General features: G+C 36.2%; 1 protein-coding gene and 2 long non-coding RNA genes across 12 annotated transcripts in view; 1 reads left to right on the forward strand and 2 right to left on the reverse strand.

Annotated features, from left to right (window-relative positions):
- Positions 1 to 308: 308 nt before the first annotated feature.
- Positions 309 to 24165, reverse strand: part of plppr5a (phospholipid phosphatase related 5a) — a 34190-nt gene continuing 10333 nt past the window's right edge. Inside the window, exons 3-6 of the mRNA XM_052549650.1 lie at positions 23255 to 23505; positions 9983 to 10159; positions 5567 to 5701; positions 309 to 2451 (exon numbers count right to left, since the gene is read on the reverse strand). Coding sequence (XP_052405610.1) covers positions 2422 to 2451; positions 5567 to 5701; positions 9983 to 10159; positions 23255 to 23505 — 593 coding nt within the window. The 3' untranslated portion in view covers positions 309 to 2421. The remainder of the gene's footprint in view (positions 2452 to 5566; positions 5702 to 9982; positions 10160 to 23254; positions 23506 to 24165) is intronic.
- On the forward strand, positions 11769 to 15623 carry LOC127951650 (uncharacterized). Of its 5 annotated transcripts, none has more exons than XR_008152694.1 (4): positions 11769 to 11904; positions 13880 to 14105; positions 14231 to 14314; positions 14959 to 15623. It is a non-coding gene; the product is annotated as an uncharacterized LOC127951650 (long non-coding RNA). The 5 variants fall into 5 exon arrangements; XR_008152696.1 differs by having other exon boundaries at positions 11852 to 11904; positions 14009 to 14105; positions 14959 to 15201; XR_008152697.1 differs by having other exon boundaries at positions 11896 to 11914; positions 14009 to 14105; positions 14959 to 15202.
- LOC127951651 (uncharacterized) lies at positions 17796 to 21850 on the reverse strand. Of its 6 annotated transcripts, none has more exons than XR_008152701.1 (8): positions 21620 to 21850; positions 20118 to 20329; positions 19909 to 19992; positions 19139 to 19243; positions 18956 to 19052; positions 18758 to 18822; positions 18443 to 18655; positions 17796 to 18354 (listed from the first exon to the last, which is right to left on the reverse strand). It is a non-coding gene; the product is annotated as an uncharacterized LOC127951651 (long non-coding RNA). The 6 variants fall into 6 exon arrangements; XR_008152700.1 differs by having other exon boundaries at positions 21630 to 21849; XR_008152703.1 differs by having other exon boundaries at positions 20118 to 20214; positions 21630 to 21698.

A 24165-nucleotide genomic window follows, 5' to 3' on the forward strand; every position in this document is an offset into this window, starting at 1 on the left:
GAGATGTGTTGCACTGCCTGAGTCAAATGGTGGTTACACCAGATACTACCTGTTTTTAACAAAAGTGTTGCATTTTATAGTTTTCTTCAGTGTAAAAAAAAATGCAAAATGCAATGCATATACTGTATAAGATATACAGTATCATGGATATTGTACTGTTTATATAAACACACAACAGTAAATTATAAATCTAAAATGAGAAAATGTATCTTCAAACTAAATATAAAGGAATTTAAAAATATACATAAAACTAATTAGAGAGAGTTTTATTTAGTCATCACACATAAAAGATACAGAGTGACAGTGAGTGTCAGGGTAAATATTTTATTACTGTTTGACATCTTGGACCCAGGGAAGATCTGCTTTCCTTTCCAGTTCCAGACTATCAACACAAGCTGTCTATAATACAATATGGTTATATAAACATTTCAGGCTTTTTCACAATCAACATTCCTTTCACAGCTTTTGCATTTGGTGCATCAAATCCATTGTAAACCAAATATAATGTAAATAGCCTATCCTGTATACCAACTTTTTTAAAGCCTGTTGAAAAAAAAATCTTACAGTTGAGTTGTTACCTCATTGCTTTTATGACTGAAACATAATATCAAACGAATATGCTTATTGCATTCCAATGCGCATAATTGTTATTTTTTCTTGTCTTTTTTATTTATTCTCACAACTGTCACTGGAAATAACCCTGAATTAAAGTCAATGTGCAGGTAATGCAGTAGCTCTTTCCAAATAATTGTAAATTCAATTTATATAGCACTTTCACAAAATTGCTTTACAATTGAGTTCTTTAGAAACCCCTCAGTGAGCCAGCCGAAAACTCTCTAAAAAGGTATTTTCAAAAGCTTTCCTTGATGAAAGAATCAACTAGCCTAACGAGACAAACACTGGACATAAAAGGGTTCAGGATGTTCAGTAGTAGTACATGAGTGAAATGAATTGGATAAATGATTTACATCATTAGGAGAAACTTAATATATTCAAGCATGAATTTGAAAATCAAATCTCATCACTAGTCAGTGAGAGATCAAACATATGCTTAGTATGGTGTAAAAATTCACTCTGCAGAATGTAAATTCAACCAAACACTGCAAAGCTTTGATGCTATGAGGTCTATGATACAACAAAAAAACATATGATTGTGAAATCGAAAAATGAATCCAAATGCAAATACTGCCATATATCTGTGTGAACTCACTAAGATACATTGTTTTGCATTCATTGAAGGTCCATCCCCTCTCTCTTTCCATCTTCACATCTCTTGCTTTTTCACAGGTACAGGTATTATTCCAGCTCTATCGAGAAAACAAACGGCCTTCTCTAAGCCACCAGAGACTGCTTTCTCACTGAGGCGACATCAAGGACAGACTCACAAATAAGCACAAACATACACATACACTGGCCAGGTTAAAGCACACAAAGGGATCCTTCATACACATCCTACAGCCTCTTTTGGGCAAAAACTTGAGCATCTAATCTTTTGTGAATCCTGTAATCAATTGCCAGTCACAATTAAATTCATCAACTCTGCCCAAGGTGCTCTCTGCCATAATGACATCAAAATCAATCATGATTTCTGCTTATCACCTCATGTTCACATCAGCCCTCTTTGAAGACCCTGTGAAATCAAAATTATTATTATTTTTTAAGCCCATCGAGACCATATACTGTATTTGCTAGTATATTCCTATATGTTCCTAGAAAACGGAGCAAAAATATTTATGACTCATCCTGTACTACACTGAGTATTGACCAATCAGATGCTCTTTATAATGAGAATTTCCCTCACCCAATAGTGTCTCAACTAGAAAGTAGCAAATCATAATTCATGACTGTAACATAACTAAACCCTATTGGCTATTTAAACATGCTTAGAAATACATAGCATAACATCTGATGCAACACTAGAACAGTTTGCTGTTCTAATAAGAAAAACTCTGTAAATGTGTTGATGCGAAATGTTTTGGCGGGCAGAAATAAAAAAGAAGATCCTGGTTTCTTTGAGGATCAACAACAGTAATTCTTGTCAGTCAGAAACCTCTTCAAATTTAATTTAACAATTTAACAAATGACTCATTGTTCTAAATAGTACATTAGGATATGTTCAACATTTCATTGGACATCATGTTGTAATTTCACATTCACACAATACCCTGCATATTCAACCACAAAAAAAAATGATAACAGTAATATGTTTGTATAAAAACAGGGATGCAACCCTACCCTAACTAACCCCCTCTCCACCAAACAAAAAGTTAAAAGGAGGACAACAAGGTATAGATTTTTTTTCCACGCACTTGAAAATAGAAGTGTAAAAATAGCACATATTGACGTTGCACTCAAAGTAAGAAGTCGCACTGGAGAGCAGCAACATTATCCACAGCATTCTGGCTAGTAGGCTTTTCACTGTCATGTGATCTCAGCATAGGTGATGGGATTCTGAAAATCAGACAAAAACATTTAGTTTAACATCTAGGTCAATTACATAACACTCATTTGTTGTCTGAATCTGTTCAAAACATTCAAATGCAGTTTATACATATATGATCATTTGAATAGTAGGTGTAGAATATGACATGCTGACCATGTTTTTGATGTCTGAATTAAAATATTTCTTATCATAAGGTCAGAAATGTCAGGGTGATACAACAGTCCTAATATCATAATGAGAAAAAAAAAATGTTAATTGTTAAACTGGAGTCATACAGGTCACTTGTGAATTATTGTGATGTTTTTATCAGATACTGTATCTGGACCCGGCACCCATTCACTGCAGATGATCCCTTGGTAAGCAAGTAATTTAATTTAAATCCCTCCAAATCTGTTCTGATGAGGAAACAAATTCATCTACATCTTGGATGAACTAAGGGTGAGTAAATAAAAATTTTGGGGTGAACTACCTTTTTTAAAAAGGTTTATATGATGCTGCATGCACTTTTACAAACTGTTAGAACTGAAATGTGTGTTGGCAATGTGTGTACACAACCACCCTAAAATTATTTCGATTTTTTTTTTATCTGCTCATATCTTTACCCTTTTCTCAAATTGAGACGATCTCAGATGCCTGTCTGTGTGACTTCACAAAAACAAGCCATAAAAACCAGCCACATCATAAAAAAAGAATCTGATACCTGCTCTAAAAATTGTCACAAAAATTTACGATTTTTGGTCTTTGAGACTCGAGGAGTGTTAAAGTCATTTGGACATGAGTTGCTTTTCTACCTTCATTTCGTTGAAATGTTAAAGAGCTGGTGCACACTTAAGGCTGTGGGAATAAGTAATATCTACCTTAAAGATTAATGATGTAGCCTTGAAATAACCAAGTGTGGTGTGAGTGCTAGCCATGCATTGCAGGTGCATATGTCTTGGGCTTACACGTAATCTTGATGAACTGCCTCACAGAGCCCCTGGGCTCACCCTTATATAAATCCAAAATGAATCTTGGGAAGTCATATTGAACTATTAATCAAAGATGGGCGGGACTCCAGCTGACTGTAGTGCATAATAGAGTTCAAAGGTGACAATTTCTGATTACCAGACTGTGGGACCATGACCTCAAGGGGACTGACTACCTGTTGAATATTGTATGGCAGCCCTACTGAACAATGCTGTTGAATACTGACACAATTACCAGTGCACATCTGATCTGTGGACAGCGAGGTTCGAAAACATTAATAAGTGGATGACATTGAGGATGGATAGTAATGTGGAAAACATGGGATTTCAAATCATTAAATTTGAAAATAAACAACAACAATAAAAGGTCTGCATGTCTAATCAAACGTTTTAGCTCAAAAGCAGTATGTACTGTAGAAGTGATATATTCAGCTGGATGTGCCTATTTTTTCAGAGACTGGAAGATAAACCCACTGACTAACTCTGATCTCTTGTGACACAGATACAAGAAATTCTGGCCTGAGGCAAAGCAACCGAATGAACATACTGAAAAGAAATAATGGGGTTTACTAGAGAAGAACATTTAACGTTCAGAACATAATATTCTGTGTCCAAAGGCTGTTCAGAGTGATGGTTGTCAACATAATTATTTTATTATTCTATTAAAGAAACTGAACTGAGATTGAGTACTAAAAGAGTACTAAAAAAGAGGACTGTTTCTCAAACATTAAAGATTTCATCTTTAAGCCCCATTAACTAAACATGTAATACCGTTTAAGGTTTTCAAGTCACAGCCATTCAGTAAGAGTTAAAATTTTAATGCTGCAAACTGAAAATTGCCTCAGGCAAAGTCATAAGATGACCCACTTAAAGATGACATGTTGTTCTGCAAATTTTTGAAGTGCGGATGAATGATCTTGTACAAGACATTTGTAAGAAGCTCATCTACAGTGGGTAAACTAAGCAGTGAACACCACGATTTTTCTCAGTAAATATATTTCTAAAGGTGCTGTTGACATGATATTTTCACCAGATTCCGGTAACAATCCAAGTAATCCATACAAATCTATCAGTAAATAGAAAGCAATCCTGCCCCTTGTCAGTATAAATTAATATTAATTAGTTCAGTCCCAAATGATGGTCTATAAAAGGTGTCATGACCAACGTCTCACACAAGAAACATTTCATTATGGGTAAAAGCAAAGAGCTTTCTCAAGACCTTCGCAACCATATAGTTGCAAAACATACTGATGGCATTGGCAATTGAATGTTCCAGTCAGCAATTGGGCAATAATTTCTGCACTGGCAAAATCCATATAATAGAAAGAAGGATGAATGAGAAATGTACAGTCATTCTTGATAAAGATATGCTGCCATCTACCAAGATGTTGAAGATAAAACAAGGGTGGACATTACAGCGAGATAATACCAAACACGAAACCAAGGTAACTCTCATTTGGTTTCAGAGGAAGAAAGTTAAGCTGTTAGAATGGCCCATCATCCATTGTTGTGGATGTTAGTGTTTTATAGTTATTAAGGTTTTCTTTGGTCTTGTCTGTTAAAAATTTTGATTATGATCTCTATTCCATCGTGCTGTGGAAAAAACTGGCCAACCAATCAGATGAATGCCTTTGGTCACATGTCCAGAGCCGCTGCTGTTACATAAAACTATGACTTGATCGCATACATGGATGCACTATTTTGCTAAGTGACAGTGAATCAGAGAAAGAATCCAGAAGCAGCTGTCTTGTGTCGTTATACTCTTGTATTTGGTGTTATTTGATAAACACCAAGGTGAATACAAAAATCTGCACTGGTGATTGAAAACATCACTTGCTAAAAGTGGACCGAATTTTTGCACCAAACATTCATTATTGGTGTAAACAGGCCTTAATACACTGAAGGAGCAAAAAAGAAAGAAAAAAAAAAACACTTTTGAAAGTTTTCTTAGACATTTCTAATAAACAGATAAGTAACGTTTACTGTAAATGGGAAGTATAAAAGCTAATGTACACACTAAAACTAATGATCATTATTTACAACTTTCAAAAATATTTTACGGTATACAGTTAATGATGTCCTATACATAGAAACTGGTCACAATAACAAGGTGTTTTAGTGTACATTCTAGTATACATGAATGCTTGTGGTTAAATACCTGGGACGCTATGTACTTCTCCATAGTGTGCTCCATCCTGGGCTGAGTGATCATGGGACCACTGGACACACTCTCCTCCGGTGGTATCTCACTCAGTAAGGGCTTCCCTTTGAAATTTTTCACCACACACACCACCTAACACAAGAGTGCCCGTAGGGAAAACAAAAGGAAAGAGGGAAGTTTTACACCTCTGAAAGGCTGTTGTAGCACACATACACAGCTTCTCAGGCTGTAAATTATGATTTATGTAAGTCTTGAAAGGGCAAAGATGCTCACATGACTTGTTGCCCAAAGTAAAAAAGACTCTGTGCTCTTTTGGGAAGAGGACACATGCGAGTTCATTTCCTGGAGGAGATTCATCCATTATCAGACCAAAATGAATACTTTCAATGAGACACTACAGGCAATGCTCTGTCTCTGCAAGACTGTGGCATAACGCATGGGAGGGTTTCAACAGAGGACATCTCAGGGCGTTCTCCACTCATGGAGCCCTAAGTTGAACTAAACAGATGGAGGAATTAATTTTCTGAACAATGTGTGCTGCCATTACCATTTTATAACCCTATACAGTATGGTTCAACAATAAAAATAATGCTGGGCCAGTCTGAGAGTGTCATTGTCTTTTGTTTGTTGATTATCTAAATGTTTTTATGCTTAATAAATTGTGATGTACTGAACAGTGTTGTCAAATAGTCCAATAGTGCTTATGTAATGTCCCTTTGGCTGAAATAGCTGTGGTTCCCTTTCAAGTTTAGACAATGTGTGCACCCGTGTCGGAGTTATTTGACACCCGATGACAAACGCAATCTTTGCATCATTTGTTTGGGTGAAGAGCAAACACGCGATGTCTTTGAGGAGGCAATCTGTATGCATGGTGAGCAGGCCGTCTCCGCCATGGGCAGGACTATGGGAGCCATGGTGGCAGCAGAGAGACATCTGTGGATGAACCTGGCAGACATCGGAAAGAAAGAAAAGGCTTTCTTCTCGATAGTCAGGTTTTGCCTTCTGAACTTTTCGGTATTTCCGTTGAGATGGTGATCGAGAAGTTCGGGGAGATGAAGGTGCACTCTGCTACTTTCAGATCCTTAGTTCCACGAAGGTCCAAGTCTGAGCCCGAACAACATAGGGGTCCTGGCCTGTCTCGATCTGAGGATCAAAGACGGGCACAGAAGGCTAGTGTCGTGACTTGCGCTCCTCCCCCATCTGCGGGCAGGGGAAAGAGGAATCAAGGGTCACGAGGAGGTAAGCAGAAACTAAGGGATGTGATCCAGATGAGGCAGTGTTCTTGTCTGAATCAGAGTGATACCGAGGTATCTACTCGTTCCCTTTAGGGATTTTTAACTTCTGCTTTTATCCTCCCCTTCCTAATTCCCCTGTAACCACCAGCTCTCCACCTGATCGAGGTTAGGTGGAAACCTCTCGCGTAACAGTCTCCTATGCTGGACCTATAATGTTTTGGGGTGGTTCTATGTTCATAGCAACCACCTTACTGATGCTCCAGACTAAAAGGAGGCGCCCCTTGAGCGGGGCTCCAGCGCAGGAGGGTGGGTGAGTATGTAACCCTTGCTATATATACTTATGTGTATTAAATTGCTGGTGGTTATGTGTCTACTAATAAACTCTGTGAGTTTCCTTTGCAGTACTCAATTACAGTGTTTACTAAACACTCGCCAGCACCAGCCATCTGGCTTCATGTTCCGGTATTAGGTGGCTGAGATCACAGGTTTCTATGGGAGACTTCTTGGTCATCAGGCCTGGCACAGCACTGAAGGGAATTTCATGGATGTCTGGCCATGTCATCCTGAGGGGTCTCCTGGCCGCTTAGTGGTGCTGTTGCATCTAGCGAGAAGTGGAGGTGGCAGTTACAGAAGTCTTCTTGCATATGCTGCCTCAGGTGATGCTCCCCTCGCCCGAGGTTTGTAAAATTTGAGCTTGTCTCTCCCGTGCCATTCAGCGCCTCTGCAATGCTTAGGAACCTTTAGGTACACACGCTAAGCTTTGTGTACTTTCTTAAAAACACATAGTGGTCAGTGTACACGTGAACACTTTGCGCACTTTCTAAAATCCAAGTAAGTAGTAAGTGTGCACGCAAGACTGCGCACTTTCTGAAATCCTGTATAGTAAGGGTTACGCGCTCTGCTTCATTCCCTTTCTTGAGATGTTTAGACCTTGGTTCCTTGGGCTCCATTCAGCCATTGTGTATTTGTTTATACACTTCAAGCATCGTCTCCCTCAACATGAGGGGCTATTTGGGTGATTCTCGTGGCAGTTTAGCAGTGCTCCCCTTTTTCCAAGGTGGGAGGTGGGCCTTACATGTGCACCTACTATAAATAAAGACATAATCCTTTTCACATACTGTTTGTTGCCTGCAATATAGTAGCCAAGTATGTACTGTATATCCTGTTGCAGCAATAGTCTCTATAATTGAGTCATTGAATCATTTACTCAATCAATTCATTCAAAACACTGATTCATTTAAAACCAGAAAGAGTAACTATGTTTATGTTTGAATCATAAAATAATTTACTGTCATTTACTCTAATTAAACGACTGTGTATTGTGCACAGACATGTTCTCCTTTGGCATTATTTGGAACAATTTCCTCAACCGATGAACTTCTGATGCTAATATTCTAAAATATTTTTTGCTAATACATACAAAGCTAAAATAAAATCTGAATACTCTCCCGACAACATTAACAGGAAAAAAAGACTTCTTATTGTTGAGCCCTGAACTACTTGTAAACTCCTTTGCAAAACAAACTTCTGAGGAATCAGGAGACAAACATTTGCAAGATTATCGCAATAAATCACAAACTGGTCTTCCCCTTTACTGCCTCATGGTGATGTGATTTTTTTAATAAGATTTTATCTGACCATGATTTTGATGGCTATATTCACCTTTCTCCCACAACACCCCCTCCCTCAAACCATCCTAACAGCAGAAATAGGTCAGTGCATATCCCATACAGTATGACCACAGCACCGCAGAAAATAAAACATCCATGCTTCCACAAAGTCACTCACAATGCATTTATGCCTAATGTGAGGCAAGCAGGCATGAGCTGATGTGTGACCTTTCTCTAGGCTCACATTGGGTTTCTCATCTTCACTGTTCACTCTTTATATAACAGTGTGCCCAGCACAGCACAAACGGTAGTGTTTTGTTGAAGAGGAAGGATACACATGTGCCCAATCCTGTGCCCTGACCTAATTACCTAGCCATATGTCACATTTCATCTTCAGTATAAAACATTACTTCATGATTCATGTTTTTCCCCCCATATAAATAACACAAATAGAGTATTTACTGACAAGCACATCTGAAACCTTTTGTCTTAGTATGCAGTCATGTGCACGGTGTGATGGGCAAAAAAGTCAAACCAGAATGACATAAGCAGTTTGATGCTATGTGGCTTCTTTAAATTTAAGATGTTAAGGGCAACTCAGTGCCGCAGATCCCTCCAAACTCCCTCCCCAAAGATACGATGTGTACTATTATACGTACAGTAAAGCACTTTCAAATCTATGAGGCATTTAAACAGAAATTTGAAGCTTGTATTGCTAAAGCACTGCTAAATTATTCAGTACTATGATGTTTGTTGTTTATAATTTGTCTAAATCAGGAGTTTTCAACTTTTGATGTTCCCCACTTCCCCAACAATGCTTAAACAGGTCTGCTTGATTTTTACATAAGACCAGATTCAACAGGAGTTGCAACATATTATTTTAGTTTTTATTTTAGCATGTCTCATCGTTGGTGACTTCATAGGCACTTAGATTTGAGCGCATCACATTATATAACCTTTAAATAACTTCATTTGCATGTTTTATGATTCACAAAATGAGAAAACTCAAAAGGAACAATGTTGCATAATGCTATACATTATCCATGTTACATACAATATTGTTCAAAAGTATAGGTTCAGTACTGTAAAAATAATATTTTTATTCAGGAAGGATGTAATAAATTGATCAAAAGTGACACTAAAGACTTTCATTGTAACAAAAACATTTTATTTCAAATAAATGCTGTTCTTTTGAACTTTTATTTCATCAAAGTATTCCATAAAAGGGTTCCAAGAAAATTAAGCAGCATAACTTTCAATAAAAATATTAGAATGATTTCTGAAGGATTGTTTGATACTTTAGACTTCAGTAATGACTGCTAAAAAAAGTATGCTTTGCTTCACATGAATAATTTTTATTTTAAAATATATTCATATAGAAAAGTTATTTTAAATTATAATAAGATTTCTTCCAAAAATATGAAAAAGGTCGAACCCACTCTAAACATTTGAACGATAATGTATACTCTAATCTAATGTTTTGTCTGTACTGCCATAACTAAATTTATATATAATTAAAAGAATCCTCACAAAATACTATTAGTGTGTGTTCTCAAAAGTGACCTCACCATAAAGACAGCAATGGCTCCTCCTATGATGAAGCCAGCAATGACATCAAACCAGTGGTTGCGGTACTCCACCACTCGATTAATCCCAGTTAGTAAGGCCAGACACATGAGCCCCAGAGAGAGCACCGGCTTTGCCAGCCTTGTCCCTTTGGCCTTCACAGAGCATGTGATGTACATCTGAGGAAAAACAGAGCACTCTGTAATGCATCTTCATCTTAACCACTGTGTAAATGCTTTTCATAGCTCATTTATTCCCTGCTCACATGTGGGCATGTTTGTCTGAGAACACAGATTTCAATTTAATCGTTTAAACAGTGGCTTTCACTATAATAAATGGCACGCTAACATCCACCCATTACTGTGATCAGTGTACAGTAAGTTGTCACAGCACGGTAGGATGCGCAGAGGAAGAAACAGGGTCTGGATCCAAATGCAGGGAAATAATTATTAATTATAAACAGGAACAAAAAAGGCCAACGTGGCAAAAAGAAATCATGGGAACATAGCAGACACAGCCAAAATGCAAGACACGAAACATCAGACATATAATACAGCCAGACTGAGTGGTGTGTGAAACAATATAAAGTCCATGACAATGAGCAACAGCTGTGTGTGTGATTGAGAGACAGGAGTGCAGAGTGAAGGTAAATGAGTCCAGGAGCAAGGGAGAAACACAGGTGTAGCAAATAAAACAATGATGAGATAACAAGATAGGCGGGGGAAGAAAAGAGACAGGACAAAAGCACATGGCACCAAACAAACACAACACTCACAGAAGACAGTGACAGAAAGACAGAAAACTGTGACATAAGTAAACATCTGAATGTATCTGATACTGTTGCAGGTGCATTGAAAATAAAAATAAATTTCCATGGTTCAGCTACATCATTTCATTTATCCAAGACATTGGCATTGACTGGAAGGGTGGCATTTGAAGGCTAGTCTGGTGGTATTTGAAGACAACCAGCTTTGCTTTTGTCCTGGATCAAGCCTTAGGGGAGAGAGCGAAGGTGGGCTAGTCTGGCATTCATCTCACTGTGACAATTTGATCGAGTTCAACTATTAATGTCTTGAGCAAGAAGCACCAGGAGCATTCAGACAGATGTCCTCTTCATTCTCCCAAGCTTCCTTATAATTTTTAGGAAGCTTGCATTTTATAGGTCTAGGAATACATTGATTAAAATGATGGTCAATGAAATAAGCTTGATAATTCTTTCCATGGTATGACAAATTAACAATAAATTATCAATCTTATAATTTTATACTAAACAGGTTTAAAACAACCAACAAACGACCTGCAGATACCCTGACATTACTCATTCTAATTTTATTCAAAACACATTTTTGAGTGCAAAAGCAGATATGAATATGTGTTAAATTGAACTTGGCAGATTTTTATGTATTCATTTATTATCTGAATGTGAGCTAAATGCAAACTTTGCCAGTGTTCTGACATATTTTAGAGGTTTTGAATACTTTTGTCCTACACTTGACAAAGATAACAGGAAATTGGATTTGAACTAAGGTGAATGAATAAATAGTGTCAGAATTGTGATTTTCAGGTAAAGTGCTATTTTTATATTCCATCACATGCCAACTGAGGCAATTAAGTAATACAGCAGCCCTTAGGCAAGCTAGATCTATTGATTCTCCTCCTCTGCTCTAACTATATGTCACAATGCCATTTGGATATGACCAACCCGTTCTCATCAGTCTGCGTATAAATAACACGACTTTACACTTTCTATTTGCGTGTAATGCATACGCCAAATGCCATTTTTGCGTGCATATGATACGCCAGTCCTTCCCATTAATTTCGGTGGAGAGCAGATGCGTCCAAATAACACGCATCATCTTCAGCGGCAGTGACGTCACTAGCGAGGCTCGTTCAGTTCACCTGATGCGCGTACACCTTCAAACAGGTAAGCAAGGGTAAATATATTTTTTTATTCTTCTTTTTGTAATGATATCACGTGGTTAAGCGTATTGTTTTAATTATTTCAGTATTTCTGCATCACGTTAGACAGGGCCGTGTTTTTAAAGGGCAGTTTATGCTCCAATTATGGGTCAGTGGGCTGCTCAGCTAGCCTACCATTGTCATTAGCCTAAGCTAACCTGTACTGTTTATAGACCTGTTGCAGTTTTAAATAAATTTATGATGTGACATATGGGTCTTCAGCTTTTAGACATGACTAATACAAGCACAACAAAGCACCCAACCCAATATCGCGTGATAATCGTGATCGTGTAAAAAGTCCACACATTTAGCATATTTTTACAATACTAGCCTAACTTTTGCTTGACCACGTCATGTGTAGCCAATACACACACAGTAACTACAGCATATTTACCATGCTTCTCCTACTGTAACCGTAGTTTTACTCTGGACTTTGTAACGCACATAACCACGACATTTACTATGGGTTTACCATAGTAACCATAGTTTTACTCTGGTATTTGTAGTTACTAACACACAATAACCACGACATTTACTATGGGTTTACCATAGTAACCATAGTTTTACTCTGGTATTTGTATTTACTAACACACAATAACCACGACATTTACTATGGGTTTACCATAGTAACCATAGTTTTACTCTGGTATTTGTAGTTACTAACACACAATAACCACGACATTTACTATGGGTTTACCATAGTATCCATAGTTTTACTCTGGTATTTGTAGTTACTAACACACAATAACCACGACATTTACTATGGGTTTACCATAGTAACCATAGTTTTACTCTGGTATTTGTAGTTACTAACACACAATAACCACGACATTTACTATGGGTTTACCATAGTAACCATAGTTTTACTCTGGTATTTGTATTTACTAACACACAATAACCACAACATTTACTATGGGTTTACCATAGTAACCATAGTTTTACTCTGGTATTTGTAGTTACTAACACACAATAACCACGACATTTACTATGGGTTTACCATAGTAACCATAGTTTTACTCTGGTATTTGTATTTACTAACACACAATAACCACGACATTTACTATGGGTTTACCATAGTAACCATAGTTTTACTCTGGTATTTGTAGTTACTAACACACAATAACCACGACATTTACTATGGGTTTACCATAGTAACCATAGTTTTACTCTGGTATTTGTATTTACTAACACACAATAACCACGACATTTACTATGGGTTTACCATAGTAACCATAGTTTTACTCTGGTATTTGTAGTTACTAACACACAATAACCACGACATTTACTATGGGTTTACCATAGTAACCATAGTTTTACTCTGGTATTTGTATTTACTAACACACAATAACCACGACATTTACTATGGGTTTACCATAGTAACCATAGTTTTACTCTGGTATTTGTAGTTACTAACACACAATAACCACGACATTTACTATGGGTTTACCATAGTAACCATAGTTTTACTCTGGTATTTGTATTTACTAACACACAATAACCACGACATTTACTATGGGTTTACCATAGTAACCATAGTTTTACTCTGGTATTTGTATTTACTAACACACAATAACCACGACATTTACTATAGGTTTACCATAGTATCCATAATTTTACTCTGGTATTTGTAGTTACTAACACACAATAACCACGACATTTACTATGGGTTTACCATAGTAACCATAGTTTTACTCTGGTATTTGTAGTTACTAACACACAATAACCACGACATTTACTATGGGTTTACCATAGTATCCATAGTTTTACTCTGGTATTTGTATTTACTAACACACAATAACCACGACACTTACCAGGATTTTACCACAGTAACTGTGTTTTTACTCTACACTATTTGTAAAGCACAGTAACCACTAAGTTTGCCATGCCTTTAATATCTTTTTGTGATGTAATTGTAATTCAGTGTTTTTTCTGTCTTGCAGTTACGTCGGATTACATACTCCACAACAACCTGTAATCCAGCAGATCTTTAAAGAAGCCATCTCTTATAAAATCTCTCTCTCTCTCTCTCTCTCTCTCTCTCTCTCTCTCTCTCTCTCTCGCTCTGCTAGAATTAACAGGGAACTTCAACTCCACGCTCCCAATGCTGATATTGAAGAAGCTGTCAAGGGGGCTGAACAAGTCCTTCAAAGGATCAACCCTTCACAGGTAATGTTGAAGACTCTTAGTTATAACTGATTTGCTTTAATGAACGCATCCTTATATTATGTGTTAATCAAATATTTTGGTCACAGATCATTATAACACACTGTCTCAACATGTTTATATTTCAGGAAGGCCTGTCATGAGATTTGAATTTGACCATCTTGTGCATTTATGAAGAAGACCAAAAGCTGCAAAGGCAAACACTTCCAATGGTACGTCAGATACATTTTTCTCAGCATTTGATGTTTCTTAAATTTTGGTTCACTTAGCCCATCAGGAAGAACACTCAACAAAGAGCATGTTGTAGTAGTAATAATTCATCCAATAATCATATTATATTGCACAAGCGTACTTGTACAAAATTCTACAACTTTTACTCCTACTGCTGTTATTGGCCATTACCACAGCTCCCATCAGATTGTGCCCATTGTAAGAGTGTTTATATCATGAAGTTTAAATGAAGTCCATTGAATTCTTTATTAATCTTTACAAATTGGTGCCCCCTCTTCCTGTTTCAACAGTACATGATATCTGTCCACACCTCATAGTCTGCCTTTCTTTCTATGGTGATGTTACTGAACACATCTGTCTTAGAAGCAAGAGAATGGAAATCCTAGTTTAACTTTTCAAGTGCTACAAATCAGATCAATGAATTTGGGCAATCAGATCACTTAAAGTTGTTCACACAAAGACCAATAACTATAATGAGAAGTATTTTAGCATCCACACCAACAGACAATACTGTACAATTACTGCTATGCACACTGCAGTTACAGTATGTTGTATTCTGCCATTTGTTGTTGTCAGTGTTTTTGTTGTTCATAATGTGATAAATTATCTTTGTTTCTTCTTGCAGGATTTCTCACAGATTACTTAATCATTCTTCATCAGCTCTTCACAATATCAGCCCATTCAAAAGCTTCCAGATCTTCCTCTCTTGTGTGACACATCTGCTCTCAGTCCTTTACTGCCAACCTCCAGTCTTAGCATTTCTGCTTGTATTCATTTTTCCTCTACATTCATCACTCCAATCTCTACTATAAGCACTCCTGTATATATATATATACACATAATAATAATAATAATTATTATTAACCATTTATTTGTTTTGCATTTATTCACAATAGAAGCAAACAATGATTACAGGATATATGTTTTAAAGGTGATAATTGTAAAATATTGGAGCATTGTTCTTAATCATTTTTGCCTATTTGGTTGATAAAGGGAAGAAAACAATATATTTTCAACTGTAGCCTTGATTATTCTTTGGCATCTTTTGTCAGGATTTCTGTAAACAAATTCCCTTTTTATTTTTGAATATTAAACTTATGTTTTTTGAAGGGAGTTTCTGTTGCAATTTTGTTTGTTTGTTTCCACTTAGTTACCTCTATGCATTTTTTTTTTTATCAACTTTTCTTTTTTTTTCATAGTGGAATAAACTGGAGAGAGACTGTTCTGGGCACTATGTTTATCTGCGAAAAGTTTGACATATCAATAAACACTGTAAAATGACTAGACAATGAGTGATTGATGTCATGATGTTTGTTTGTTTGTTTTCTATTCCTATAGTTCAACTGGTGGATCTAAGAATGGCAAGTTTTTAGGGTCCATTTCCATGAAACGTAGATGTGATAAATTGTTTACCTTTAATACACTATAAATACATTGTAAATATTACAGAAGGAAAATTGAGTAGTAGAAAAATATTGTGTTTAAATAATCTTCAGAGGTGTTTTTTTTAAGCAAATGAAACATTTTGACATTTATTTTTCACACAGTATATGCAAACGTTTGAGTTTAAGTACTGTACACTAATATTAGTGTAAACAATGTAGCCTATTCAATACAATGGGAATCATTATACCTTCGTTAAAACACAAAACAAAAAAAACACCTTTAATCAACGTATTTCTTGCTGCATCAGGGTAACTGCAGCTTCTGTCCATTCACTACAGGAACCCGGAAGCTCCCGGCATAAATGACCATATATGTACAAGTTAGTGTGACGCCTCTGCTCAACTGGGTTGCCATTGGCTTTGACGTTCCCCTGGCTCTCGCAGAACTCGCTGTGATTGGACTATCTTTTAACCCAAATTATAAACCGCTTAATGTTGCAAAGTCCGTTTGACTGTAATTATTACGTCAGTAACACCTTCAGTTAACAATGCAGTGTTGCTATGTCGTGAGAAATTACCTCTTTACCGAAATCGTAACCCTAACCCTAAGCACAACTCCAATAAACTCCAAATACCAGCGCTAATATTACTCGCGTTCAAACGATAGAATGGCAGAGGCTTATGGGTAATGTAGTTTACAATGTTTAATAATTAAAAAAATGGGAAAATGCAATCTTTTTTAACAAAGGGTCATCTAAACATGTTCATTGTGTAAACATTAATGACATATTTAAGAGGCAGGCTGAAATTCGATATTTTACTAAGTGCACTTTTTTAAACACCTTTATACCACCTTTCCATATATGTTTGAAAACTCTGTCCAACATTATTTAATTAGCATAGCATAAGTAGTTGTCCTGCCAATTTTTTCTTTGACACTATAATCAGACTTTGATTTACAGCCATTTGAAATTTACATTTTTTTGCTCTTCTAGGGGACTCTACTGGGCCCTTGAAGATGGAAGGGCAGTAAAACATACACATACCTTTTCTCATCATGGACAACAGACTGTGCTGGGTCATAATTTTTAAGTTTTTCTTTTCAACAAATTGCCAATATGTAAGTTGTAAGTCATGTTTATCTTAGAATAAGAATAGAACCATAAAAATATACATCAGTGCCTATTTGGAATAGGCTCCAAATATTGAATTATATCAGGTGCAAGGATACAGTATTGAAAGTAAACAAAGACACCAATTTAAACAACCAATACATACTGTGACACTTCATTGTACTTTCACAGTGTCAATGTGTCATTCAGTAAGACAAGGTACAGAGAGTGTGTAGTTTATAGTGCAAAGCCATACAATTCATGCAATGCAAAGAATCATAATATTAAGAGCTATTTTGTGTCTCTGTGTAAAATACTCCTCATATTTGTCCTCCTCGGGTACTAAACATCAGTAATGTGCATGCTCATCTTGCTTATTATACAGTACTGGATTCATGTTGATCTTTCCCTTGTCCATCACCTTCAGTTGTACATGAAATTCCTGCAGCATTATAGTCCATGCAGTATCTTCTAATGCAGCTTTCAGCCTGCCCTTCATCTAACTGAATGTCATTAACGTAACCAAATGTTCATTTCTTAATTAAAACACATTTATCTATTGTTTACAAAATTAAATGGTGTATTTACCAAACACCATTCTTTATATAGAATATTCACCCTACTTTATTATCCAACACCATGTGCAGTACTTTACTGGAGGATACAACATAAAGACAACTAAAGTAGTGTATTAAGACAAATGATATACAATTTTTAACAATATGAAAAATGGGTTATGTTAAAACCATGTTTTTCTAATCAGATGAAACTATGCAAATGCATGCATGGTGAAATGTCTTGAGCCCCAAAGAATCACATCAAGTTTTTAGAGCTCTCCTGCTTTTCTTCCTCTTCTTGCTTGTCCATGTCCTGGACATATCATAATCGTCCATGTCATACATTTTTTTTGCAGTTGTTATGCAGCACCCTACAGCACAACTGATGAACAAAAGACATGTAACTAATTTAAATCAAATATCTTTATTGTCACAATACAATGAACACAAGTATACAGGTGATGAAAGTCTTGGGTGCAGACTGCAGCGTGACAGTATGGATGACAAATGAATTAATTCATGAATATATATGAAATACAAATTCTGAATATATATATATGCAACACACATATATAAGGGACTCAATTCAGGTAGAGAACAATATATGTTAAAAATTATGCTATACAAAGAGCATGAATTGAAAACAATAATAATCACAGTACACATACATCTCTGCAGTAAAGCACGGTATGAATTAGTGCAAACAGAATGTCAGGGTGCATAACAATATTGAGTCCAGTCAGCATAACTGATAAGAGTGCAGGGCATATGAGGTTGGTGGGGTGTGTATGGTTTTACTGGTATGAGTTCAGTTCAGTCTGATTGCCTGTGAAAGGAACTTGTCTCACTGTCTGCTGGTGTAGGTTCTGTGATAACGCATGCCTGATGGTAACAGTGAGAGCAATCCATGGCTCGGCTGGCTGGAGTCTCTGACGGTCCTCCTCACACTCCACCTGGTCTAGATGTCCTGGAGGGCCAAAACATGTATTTAGGTTATGGTAAATCAATAAACAATATATAGTATTTTTATTTATAATTGTTGCACTGGACTTAACATTGATTCTTGTTGAGGATATTGGCCAAAAGAATCCCACCACAACTAGCTCTCGTTGTTTAGCTGTGATGTTTACTTTTACAGGCCGTAACATCTGAGCTGTCGCAGTAGAGCGGTTTGTGAATGCAGTCTTCACAGAAGATAACTGATGGGTTCAGGTAGCAGTGATGCACTCGGTGGCCATTCAATTGATATCTTCATCAACTGGCTTCATCTTAATTCAAACAAACAGACAAAACAATAAGTCAGCAATAACAGCAATAACCATTCTAGAGTAATAGTGTTGGTGAACACAGTTGCAGGTGTCAGTACTCACCATATTCAGTCATTTCCTTCCCAAATCACAGAGATGATGCACAGCTTATTTGCTCATTTTAGGAGCTATAAAAAAGATGTATATGTGAAAAACTATAACTGCGGACTTGAAAAGTCTTTTGAGAGATCAACATCAATGTTGTACCACACATAACTGCATTGAATTCAGACATACAAATTGAAATGTGAAACTTTTCACCTTTCTGTCTTTTCTTTTGGGGCACAAGAAGTCCATGTTCATTCCTCATTTCTTTAGGACTGGTTTGACTGATTTTCTTTGCGTTTCTGGTCTTCAGCTGTAAAACAAGAAAATATTTATTGACCCCATGTTTAATCATTATTGTTGTTTAAAAATATAAATAAAGCAGATATCATTATATACTTCAAGCACAAGTTCCTTGGCAACTCTAGTAGGCTCCTGAGTTCATCTGTACACATCAGATTCAGCGTCTGAGAAAATGCCATCATGCAAACTCTCAGTTTCTGCCTTACAACAGAGCATAAAAGAATGTGTGAGTGAGGGACTACAGCATGAAGATGAAGTGAAAAAGGCAGAGAAAGGCAGAAATTTGTGTATAAATTTAACAGAATGAGGGGAACATTTAAGAGATTTAAGAGAACAGTATTGTCTGTTGGTGTGGATGCTAAAATACTTCTCATTATAGTTATTGGTCTTTGTGTGAACAACTTTAAGTGATCTGATTGCCCAAATTCATTGATCTGATTTGTAGCACTTGAAAAGTTAAACTAGGATTTCCATTCTCTTGCTTCTAAGACAGATGTGTTCAGTAACATCACCATAGAAAGAAAGGCAGACTATGAGGTGTGGACAGATATCATGTACTGTTGAAACAGGAAGAGGGGGCACCAATTTGTAAAGATTAATAAAGAATTCAATGGACTTCATTTAAACTTCATGATATAAACACTCTTACAATGGGCACAATCTGATGGGAGCTGTGGTAATGGCCAATAACAGCAGTAGGAGTAAAAGTTGTAGAATTTTGTACAAGTACGCTTGTGCAATATAATATGATTATTGGATGAATTATTACTACTACAACATGCTCTTTGTTGAGTGTTCTTCCTGATGGGCTAAGTGAACCAAAATTTAAGAAACATCAAATGCTGAGAAAAATGTATCTGACGTACCATTGGAAGTGTTTGCCTTTGCAGCTTTTGGTCTTCTTCATAAATGCACAAGATGGTCAAATTCAAATCTCATGACAGGCCTTCCTGAAATATAAACATGTTGAGACAGTGTGTTAAAATGATCTGTGACCAAAATATTTGATTAACACATAATATAAGGATGCGTTCATTAAAGCAAATCAGTTATAACTAAGAGTCTTCAACATTACCTGTGAAGGGTTGATCCTTTGAAGGACTTGTTCAGCCCCCTTGACAGCTTCTTCAATATCAGCATTGGGAGCGTGGAGTTGAAGTTCCCTGTTAATTCTAGCAGAGCGAGAGAGAGAGAGAGAGAGAGAGAGAGAGAGAGATTTTACAAGAGATGGCTTCTTTAAAGATCTGCTGGATTACAGGTTGTTGTGGAGTATGTAATCCGACGTAACTGCAAGACAGAAAAAACACTGAATTACAATTACATCACAAAAAGATATTAAAGGCATGGCAAACTTAGTGGTTACTGTGCTTTACAAATAGTGTAGAGTAAAAACACAGTTACTGTGGTAAAATCCTGGTAAGTGTTGTGGTTATTGTGTGTTAGTAAATACAAATACCAGAGTAAAACTATGGTTACTATGGTAAACCCATAGTAAATGTCGTGGTTATTGTGTGTTAGTAACTACAAATACCAGAGTAAAACTATGGATACTATGGTAAACCCATAGTAAATGTCGTGGTTATTGTGTGTTAGTAACTACAAATACCAGAGTAAAACTATGGATACTATGGTAAACCCATAGTAAATGTCGTGGTTATTGTGTGTTAGTAAATACAAATACCAGAGTAAAACTATGGATACTATGGTAAACCCATAGTAAATGTCGTGGTTATTGTGTGTTAGTAAATACAAATACCAGAGTAAAACTATGGATACTATGGTAAACCCATAGTAAATGTCGTGGTTATTGTGTGTTAGTAAATACAAATACCAGAGTAAAACTATGGTTACTATGGTAAACCCATAGTAAATGTCGTGGTTATTGTGTGTTAGTAAATACAAATACCAGAGTAAAACTATGGTTACTATGGTAAACCCATAGTAAATGTCGTGGTTATTGTGTGTTAGTAAATACAAATACCAGAGTAAAACTATGGTTACTATGGTAAACCCATAGTAAATGTCGTGGTTATTGTGTGTTAGTAACTACAAATACCAGAGTAAAACTATGGTTACTATGGTAAACCCATAGTAAATGTCGTGGTTATGTGCGTTACAAAGTCCAGAGTAAAACTACGGTTACAGTAGGAGAAGCATGGTAAATATGCTGTAGTTACTGTGTGTGTATTGGCTACACATGACGTGGTCAAGCAAAAGTTAGGCTAGTATTGTAAAAATATGCTAAATGTGTGGACTTTTTACACGATCACGATTATCACGCGATATTGGGTTGGGTGCTTTGTTGTGCTTGTATTAGTCATGTCTAAAAGCTGAAGACCCATATGTCACATCATAAATTTATTTAAAACTGCAACAGGTCTATAAACAGTACAGGTTAGCTTAGGCTAATGACAATGGTAGGCTAGCTGAGCAGCCCACTGACCCATAATTGGAGCATAAACTGCCCTTTAAAAACACGGCCCTGTCTAACGTGATGCAGAAATACTGAAATAATTAAAACAATACGCTTAACCACGTGATATCATTACAAAAAGAAGAATAAAAAAATATATTTACCCTTGCTTACCTGTTTGAAGGTGTACGCGCATCAGGTGAACTGAACGAGCCTCGCTAGTGACGTCACTGCCGCTGAAGATGATGCGTGTTATTTGGACGCATCTGCTCTCCACCGAAATTAATGGGAAGGACTGGCGTATCATATGCACGCAAAAATGGCATTTGGCGTATGCATTACACGCAAATAGAAAGTGTAAAGTCGTGTTATTTATACGCAGACTGATGAGAACGGGTTGATATGACAGATGAACGTTTTTTTTTTTTTTTTTTCTGTCCATAGGGAAGTTATTAATTGTATTATTGTCATAGGACCCATTAAATGAATCTCAAGATCAATTTGGAATTTTTATTTTTATTTTTTACCATTAATCATTAATCATAAAGCTGATAGTGTAATCATTAATATGTAAGCATTAATCATAAAGCTGATAGCATATCATTTCTGATTTATTTAATGACTGGAGTCATGCTGAGTAGTTAACTTGATTGATTATTTATTTCCATGTCTTGATATAGACATTTCTGGCATTGCACAAAAATGTGATGCTTGTACAACTTATGACATTGCCTAACATCTAATGGGTCTAATATTGTATGATTTTGTTCTCAGGACTTTTAGATGCATTTCTACAAAGCTTTGGACTGCATTAAATTAGGGGTCCTAAGTTCTGCTCCTGGAGGGCAAATGCGCTGCAGAATTTAGCTCCGATACCTGCTTGGAAGTTAGTTCGTAATCCTTGATTAGCTGATACAGGCATGTTTAATTGAGGTTGGAGCTGAACTCTACAGGAGTACCACTCTATTAAATCTAACAGATCAACCCAGATGTTAACATGATCGAGAATCAAAGACCTCGGGAGAACTGATGAAAAATGAAAATCAATTTTCTGTGTACAAAATGAGTGCTGTGTAGCTGGGACGGGCCTTGAAGACTTTGGACTTCAAGAATAAATGGAAAATGGCTTTTTATGCTTATAAAAAGTGGTATAAAAAAAAAAAAACACATGTTATGAAACCTAATGCATGCCTGGATCAATAGCATGGATACAAAGCTTCTCTTATTCGAATTTGAAGGCATGTTGGAGCAAAATCCTTTTATGCTCTTTCTAAAATCTTAAATCAGACAACAATTTTATAAGATTAGCATAATCACAAGTCTGTCTGAATAATCAGTAATATTCAGACTAAATATTAAGAAGGACACATTGGCCTCAGGCAATAAAGATACTGTGCTTTTATAAACTCTACCCAGCACTATTTGCAAAAGCTATGCATAAGCTTTAGAAATGGGTCACAGTATATTATTTATTGACTATTTATTTTTCTCTGAGCTCTTTTTATAATGTTAGACTAGTCATAATTTAGTTTTAAATAATCAGTTTCCACTTTCTGTCTGACCCGTATTTACAGTGCATGCTACATTTTCCCACCCTGGGATTTAACTTGTTCATAAACAGCCTTCAAACACTGCAGGATTTCAAACTACATTGCATGTTGCTTTGGATCAGGTTAATATTTCATGTTTGTTTGTTTTGGGGGGTTTTTTGAGTAAAAAATGAATTAGAATGAATCAAAAACCACTGAGTTTGATCTGTCTCTTTCTTTTGTGTTTGTGTATATGCCAAGTTTACTCACAGCAACATAAAGAGCCGCATAAACACTGATGGCCGCCTCTTTGGATGGGAACGATTTGCGAGCATGTAAAATATCATCCTCATTGCCTGTGCAGGCTTCCTTTTGGCTGATGAAACGCACCACCTGTTGGCACCCCAGCGCTGTGTAGTTGGGTTTGCACACCGTCAGGAAGTATGGAGACAGATTTCCTGTTACCACCTGTCCGGCATTTACAAAGATGTCTGTGGCAAAGAGGCCAAATGCGTACACACCTGGTGGAACACAAAGACACACATCTAGTATTTTAGTCATCTAGAAATCTAAGTCTCTTATGGTCAAAAAGACTACTTGTTTGATCTAAAATACATTAAAAGCAGCATTATTGTGAAATATGATAACAATTTAAAATAATGCCCTCTTATTTTAATATATATGAACAAATAAAATAAAATCCTGCAAAGGCAAAGCTGAAATTTCACCTTTGTTTTTGTTTTTTTTGTTTTTTTGCCACATGCTCCTTCAGAAATTATTCTCATATGCTGATTTGGTGCTCAAGAAGCATTTATTATTTTTATCAGTATTGAAAATCTGTGCTGCTTAAAATTATTATGGGAACTGTTATAAAAAAAAAATCAGTATTCTGTTTCAGGATAAATAGAAACTTCAGCATTTGTTTGGAAATATATTTATATTATTATTATTTTTTTATTATTATTATTTTTTTACATTATAAATATATTTACTGTCACTTTTGATTAATTTTATGCATGGTAGCTGAATAAATTTCTTCCAAACAAATACATAAATAAATCTTACTGACCTCAAACTTCTGAACCTTAGTATGAATATTGGTCAAGTGGGATGATTAATTGCACATTATTTGTTCATAATTAATATAACACTTAAAAAAGGAAACTAATCCTGAAAAGCTC

Source organism: Carassius gibelio, chromosome B2, assembly GCF_023724105.1.
Source record: "Carassius gibelio isolate Cgi1373 ecotype wild population from Czech Republic chromosome B2, carGib1.2-hapl.c, whole genome shotgun sequence".
Lineage (NCBI taxonomy): Eukaryota > Metazoa > Chordata > Actinopteri > Cypriniformes > Cyprinidae > Carassius > Carassius gibelio.